Source organism: Bombina bombina, chromosome 6 (genome assembly GCF_027579735.1).
Source record: "Bombina bombina isolate aBomBom1 chromosome 6, aBomBom1.pri, whole genome shotgun sequence".
Classification (NCBI taxonomy): Eukaryota; Metazoa; Chordata; class Amphibia; order Anura; family Bombinatoridae; genus Bombina; species Bombina bombina.
This window is the reverse complement of record NC_069504.1, coordinates 188512971-188520470: the sequence shown is the minus strand read 5'-3', so window position 1 is coordinate 188520470 and position 7500 is coordinate 188512971. Positions and strand designations below refer to the sequence as shown.

The 7500-nt window shown below is 30.3% G+C and overlaps 1 protein-coding gene across 8 annotated transcripts in view; it reads left to right on the top strand.

Annotated features, from left to right (window-relative positions):
• FOXP2 (forkhead box P2) overlaps positions 1 to 7500 on the top strand; it is a 298530-nt gene that overhangs the window by 5798 nt on the left and 285232 nt on the right. For 7 of the 8 annotated variants that reach the window (XM_053716711.1, XM_053716710.1, XM_053716709.1 and 4 more), the window contains exon 2: positions 5748 to 5925. In XM_053716711.1, the coding sequence (XP_053572686.1) occupies positions 5758 to 5925 (168 nt within the window). In that variant the 5' untranslated portion in view covers positions 5748 to 5757. Of the gene's footprint in view, positions 1 to 5747; positions 5926 to 7500 lie in introns of those variants that run through there. The other variant, XM_053716714.1, reaches the window with a different exon arrangement.

The window sequence follows — 7500 nt, the reverse complement described above, 5'->3', positions numbered from 1 at the left end:
TTGTATTCAGTAGAGCATTTTAGAATCTTACATCACAATGATGATAAATAAACCTTAAATCTACATTTTATTTTGTAAATTGTTTACACACTACCTGCAAACATTGTCATGCAGCTCGTTGCAGGCCTGTCCAGTGGTTAAAGAGTTAAGTAATTCTGGTTCAATAAACAGATGTACTGAAGCTGATTCAAAATAAGCATTCGAGTTTCCCAAATCTACTTTTGTGGAGTAGCTTTCAGCTAAAGTATGAACCCTTAGGAGTAATGCTTATTTTACTAAGAAAAGACAAAGCCTAAAGCCTCTTTCAACTATTTAGCTGTATGGGTATAAACACAAGCATACATAAATATGTACATACATATACTACTTTATATATTTTTATATATATATATATATATATATATATATATATATATATATATATATTCACACACTTACATATGTGCACGCAAAGCTAGTCCTGGGCTAGTAAGAAATTGCAGTGGATAGGAAAGAAATTAGCTGTTTTTCTATATTTAATACTTGGTGAACCAGTAATTATTTCCCTCGGACTGATAAACTTTTAAACTTTGTGATATTTTTCACCTCTGTAGGTATATACACACACATGTGTAAATACACCCATCAATCTCATTCTTTACCTGTTACTTGTAGATATAGTTCATTATGATCGTATTTAATTTTTTTAAAAAAATGCAAACTTATATGCTTGCTATGCAGGCCTAATATATATAATTATTTTGCAAATTTTAATTGTGTAATAACATTTTAGAATGATTTCACAATATCTAATTGAAAACGGATACCTACTTACATACTGAGATTGGTAATAATGTATTTAAATTTGGGATAATGCCAAGACATTCTAGTGTAAATACACCAAATGCAGGTAGGTTTTTATTTTTCTGCTTTTGTTTATAAAACAATTTAATAGTTGTTTAATACTGTAATGTTTGTTTTCTTTAAAATACTGGTTTGAGTGCAGGTTCTTCCGTCTACCAATGTTATGTTGTTAAATAGAAGTGTTGCATGTCTAATATTTTTCTTTAACCCCTTAAGTACCAGAGAGAGCTGCAACACATTATTACATACAAATATGTTGCAGCAGACACTTTGTAAGGCAAGTGGCTATATTATTGAAGCTTTAAGCATGAAAGTACTGTAGTATAATAATCCACCGTTCTTGACTTTATCTGCACTCTTACTGAGAAAAGTTTAATTCCAAAGAAACTGCTCCCAGTGTGTTTATTAAATTTCATTCATAGACATCTCCTAAAAACATTTAAAAGTGTCAACACATTTCCCCTGATCAAGACAAAAAAAAGAGAGAGAGGCTTTGGTAAACTGTACAGGAAGAATGTATGGAATGCCTTAACATTGCTTCATTGTTTAGGTAACATGCCATTCTGTCTTTCCCTGTATATAGATCTAATATGGATTAGATTACAGTGGAAACACAGCTAGGCAGACATACGGCAGGGGTACTTCAAAACTTTACATACTTCACATAGTGGAATTCAACACCCAAATAATCCATACCTCAGTGGGCAAACAAATAAAACAAACAACAAGTCTAGCATGAAGTACTAACCTATCATAAAGTGAGGCAGTCTAATTGAGCTATGTCTTTATATCCTGCTATTTGTACAAATAAAAAATAAACACAAAAGCACTGTTGTGACTATAACAGGGAGTCATATACTAATTTATATAATAAGTAGTTGTGCACACTGTATTCAAGATTATGGCTGCAAGAAATGGCATGAATTGCTGGGTGTGTTTAATGCTGGATTATAGCAATTTGAAACATGTCAAACACATGGCTAACGCCTCATGCTTCACTCATTCTTGCGTAAACCTGCATAGGCATCATCCATTATACCCTTGGTAACAACACAATTCTGCAAGTAAATATTGTTACACTAAGTAACCTTTCAATTCCAGTTGTTTAGGAAGAGAAATGCAATCTTGTGCAGTCAGTTCCAGTGTCAGTTTAATGTTTCAAAAGAGAAGTGATGTAAGAAGCAAGTATCTACAATATACTTTGTTGTAGGGGGGAAAACTTGCAGAGTTGCTTTCTTTTTTTTAAAAAAAAAAAAAACTTGGCACATTTTATTAAACTGCGTGTTTTTTATTATAGCAGAGGGAAAACATGCTAGACAGAAAGCTGACAATCAGAAGAGTTGTTCAGTTTATAGCATGATTGATTTTATTTTTAATTTAGAGGTTGCATTACATCTGAAATTGGAAATACGAGGCTCCCTTATATAAGACACTACTTTGTCTTAATGCAACTACTTGACTTGACTATTGCATGAATGGGAAAGCACAATATCACTATTTTTTAATGTAGATTTCCTTTAGAGTTTTGTCATTTAGATTCGTTAGTTTAACTTTTCCAAAGCAAACAGTAGGCAAATGACCTAACAAAGTCTAATTTTCAGTTTGTCATGGAAGATCTGATCTTCAATACAGAAAAGTAAAGCAAACATTCCTGCAATACATTTAGATAGATAGATAGATGACAGATAGATATGAAAAATGTTTTACTATAGTTTACCTGTTAAGGGAAAAAGTTACCAGTCTGTTCAATGTTAGATATAGGATTGAGCATGGTTTTTTACTAATCTCTTAATACTGGATTTATGGGTTTGTGCAAATTTCCATTTTTATTAATTGCAGTATATAATAGAAAATGCATTTTACTTTATATGTGTTTGTTTTTTGGGGGGATTTTTGTGCAGCATGCTTTTGATATATACCGGAGTACAATAATATTAATCTTCATTCATTGTCATCTATGTGAAGGTAAAGTTTTTTTGTAACCATAATTTTTAGAATCTTTACAAATAAAGTTAATGATCCTCAGTTTATCTGCACTAAAAATACCACATTTTCAAACAAACATAGATTTGACTGTACAGTTTAAGAGAGTGTGAGTTCTGCAGGTAGTAATATCACAAGATGTTTTCTTTACACTAAGTAATACTGAATCAGTTAGGGAGTCAGATGCCATTCTGTCAGTTCATTCATGCATTAGCTTAGAACATTCCTGTTAACCTCTTGGCTGCCACAGAGCACTGCAATCCATTGCTTCTCATTGAATTGAAGCTTTTGCTGCTTGCCAAGAGCTTCAAAAATACTGTAGTCCTTAACAAGGGTCCACAAACCACAGGCCATAAACTCCTTGTCAGCATAACATTTTAATTTTCTTAGACCCAGTCTTGTTTTCTTACTTTTTCAAAAGATCTTTTGTATTTCACAATTGTGCATTGAAACATGTTCCAAAAATGTAACAAGTTTATGTTTGTATATAAAATTATGGCGCGCTTGAAAGGTTTGGATATTTTTGTTTCTCTTGCTTTGGAGGTTTAGAAGTGTGCAATTTCCTGTTCCCAAATTGTCGTGTAACCATATAATTGACAAAGAGTCTCGTAGATTTTCATGATCATGTTTTAAAACACTTTTTTAGAAAGCGTAGAGGAAACACACTTATACGTATATAATTTAAATATGCATAAATGCATGTATATGTGTGTGTGTGTGTGTATTTATATATACCATATACATAATGTATCCTTCCTCCTTAAGATCGGAAGGAACGTAATTAGAATTCAAGAAACTATTGGGAGAAGTCAGACACATTTTACTGAATATTTCAAACATTGTACATGTAAAATTTATGCCTAATTTGAATACTTTTTAACTGCCTAATCTCCGAAAACAGTAGTAGCTTTAGGTTTTTTTTTTGTTTTGTGTTTTCCTTGTGAAATTTATTGTGCGCATCTGATTTTTCCATTTGTAATGTATTCATTGGTTAATCTTTAATGGGATGTTTAACCAGGTCTGTTTGTTCATAAACACATCAGAGTTAGTGATTGTTTACTGTAGTTATGGAAACAGTAACCTCTTTATTAACAATTTTTCAACCTAAATAATTCACATGAAAAAATATTTTTTTTTATGATATTCTTTACTGTACTTATAGTCTATGATAAACTTTGGCTTTTATTAGAATCAGAAGAAATTAGATTTTTTAGTGTGTGTGCGCGCACACACACATATTATTATTATACTTTATTTATAAAGCGCCAACATATTCTGCAGCGCTGTCCACAGGTACAATTCATTTAGATAAAACAATGTTATAAAACTTGTAAGAGACAAGACAAAATTTTACAAACACATACAGGAGGAATTATAGACCCTATTCCCGTGGGAACTTACAATCTAGAATATTCATATATATATATATATATATATATATATATAAATATAATATATATATATATAAATATAATATATATATATATATATATATATATATATATATATATATATATATATATATATATATATATATTTGTGTGTACATACATATGTGTGTATGTAAATATATATATATATATATATATATATATATATATCCACATTGGAAATTCATATAAAGAATATGCTGTCACGTTAAGCAGGACAATAATTGGTGATACTTCATTTTGGCCGCATTTTTTGACAAACGTAATTTGCATATTGTATATAATACATGAAGCCACAAACTCTAAGGCAAATACATTGGGTAGATAAAGCTAATGGCAAAATAATCTGGATATTCTGAAGCCATTAAAATATAATACATTAAATGTGGGCATATTCACTTTATTGACCTTTTTTCTAATAAACATGCACAATATGCCTTAAAATTCTAGTTTGTAAGGGCACTTGATTCTTTATTTACTGCAAAGGATTTCAACTGATCTTGGCAGGATATCTCATTGCTACCCTGAAAGTACAGTGTATTTATGCAGTGAAAATGATAAAACATTTATTACTGTAGAGAAGGTAATATGCATAATTTATGCTGTTTTTAGCACAATCATTAGTGATATTCTTGATAGATTTTATTTCTAGCTTTCATATCTAATACATGCCTGGAAAATTAATTTTATAACTTTCATTTATTTGCCTATGTTAAAATTGAGTTTTAAGTCATCTTCAAGTGAACAGTTTGATTGCTCCTCATGCATAAGCTTAATTACTTCCCAGGAAGGACAGTATTAAATGTTTTAAATGTCAGAAAAATAAATGAATATCAGCTGTTTGATTAAAAAAAAATAGGCAATATCTGACGTGTTTGCAGCAGGAGTTTTTTCTTAAAATGCCTAGGAGGCAAAATTTTATTTAGTCACAAAAAATAGAATCCCATTGTGCTATATATCATTGCTTGATACCATAAGATATGCAAGACTGTTACAAAATTTTAATTTTGTATGATTAGCTTTGCATCATTAAACAACTGCCTTGCTGTAAAAAAAAAAATCTGTCAGAATCAAGATAGTGAATATTTTAAATAAGGCTGTATAGTCACACATGGTTGTCAACGCCAGATAATATGAAATATAGTGGAGTGTGTGTGTGTGCGTTCGTGTTTTCATTTACCTTAATTTTATAGGTATACTTTAAAATCTAGTCATTCATAAATGCTGTTTAACCATGTTGGATGCATGACATGCTATTTTCTCCGTTAAACGTAAGCACACAAAGGAAGCTTATAGGGACCATAATTTCAGTGATTAGTATCTAGTTGAAAGCTAAATTTGTATTGCATTTCTTGGTAAATTACTGCGCTTGTGTTTTTTTTTCCTCCACTTTTTAAGATGCTGTCTCTGTAATTGGCAGAGAGGGACATCTTGATAATAGAGGAGCGAAGGTGTAACGCGTGTTAATTGATACTTCTTAATCACTTTTAGGTATTAAGTCATGATGCAGGAATCTGCAACAGAGACAATAAGCAACAGTCCAATGAATCAAAATGGAATGAGCACTCTAAGCAGCCAATTAGATGCTGGCAGCAGAGATGGAAGATCAAGTGGTGACACAAGCACTGAAGTAAGCACAGTAGAACTGCTGCATCTGCAACAACAGCAGGTAAGTTTTGTTTTTTCTTCTCAATTTGCTTACAAAAATAAATCTTCTTTCTGAATTGTGAACCAGGTGCTTGTGCATAACTTACAGCTTGGTTTTAGAAGCAATCTTCTTGTTGGTTTTTTTATATGTTGTTTGTTTGTGTACATTGTTGTAGGGAATTTCCATGATGCTGTGTTTTTCCTTTATAGAGTTCCCTGTAGACATATTTATAAAAACATTATTACTGACTTTCACCATAATGTATCTTGTTTTGATACTAGATTTCCTGTTCAGTTAACATGTTTATAAACCTTTATCTAGCGTACAGCATGTTTTTAGAGCTGTATAAAACAGTAAGGAAATGTCAAATGTTATACCTCGCTTTCCACCAGAGGGCCCCATTTGTTACTTGATACCATACTTGTCTCCATAAAATGAATTGTTCCAAACTGTAAAATAAGGTGAACTCAGAGCAGCATATTTTTAAAACAACGATGCTCTTGTGTTTTCTATTTCAAAAAAGTCCTACCAAGATGAACTTGAAATAATAATAATTTGTTAGTTGTGTATCCATTGACTTACTCAAGGTAGCTTTTTTTATTTTATTTATTTATTTAAAATAATAATAATAATAATAAATATATATATATATATTATTAAAAGATTGTTTATAATTTGTATTGTATATAATATTTTCACTTATATGATATTTACCTTAAACAATAAATACATTTTTAAAAATAATAAGTATACCTTGCAGTACAAAAAGTATTAATATTTAATTACAAAATTTGCATAATACATGTACACCTCCATTTAAATAAAAACACTTTCACATTTTATATGAAATGTTATGCATATGATTCTATTGCTATTTAAAACCTAAAACATATTTTTTCTTCTTTGTCTTTTTTTTTAAGTTTTCGTATTGTCAGTTTAAGTAGGCCATATTTCTGTTAGGTAATACATTTATATGTTTGTTCCTGCTTACAATACTTGTGTATGCATATGATTTTTTTCATATTTTTAAGCCCATTAAAGCTAATTTGCAGGTAGGGCATTTTAACTTTATATTTAATTACTTGTGTACGGTTATGTAATTTATAATATTCTTTTAGGAAGAACAGAGAAGGATCATTGTCACGACATATTAGGTTTTCCACATTCCTGGATAACAATACCAAATAGACCCTCTTTATTTTTAATTGCTTGATACTTCTGAAATTCAGTTGGTTTACTACGTTTAACTTTAAAAATAATTGTTTAGAAATAAACACAACAGTGCATATACATTTATTTTTTAATATTCTAGATGGACATAACTGTTCAGGAAAACACTAGGTGACAACATGTAATGTGCAGTGGGGGTCATTAACACATGGTGGGGGGTCATTAGCAAAGTTTTCTGGATACAAAGCAGCACCAGCTTCTAAAAATAAACGTTGAAAACCACTTCTTTGAACAGAGTTGACACTGATTATATTTGCATATTGCTGCATGAGTTATGTAAATTAATCTAATTATTTTATTTTTATTTCAGAAATATTACATTTCCATTATATTGACATACTTTTATTGTCTTACATTTGATTGTTT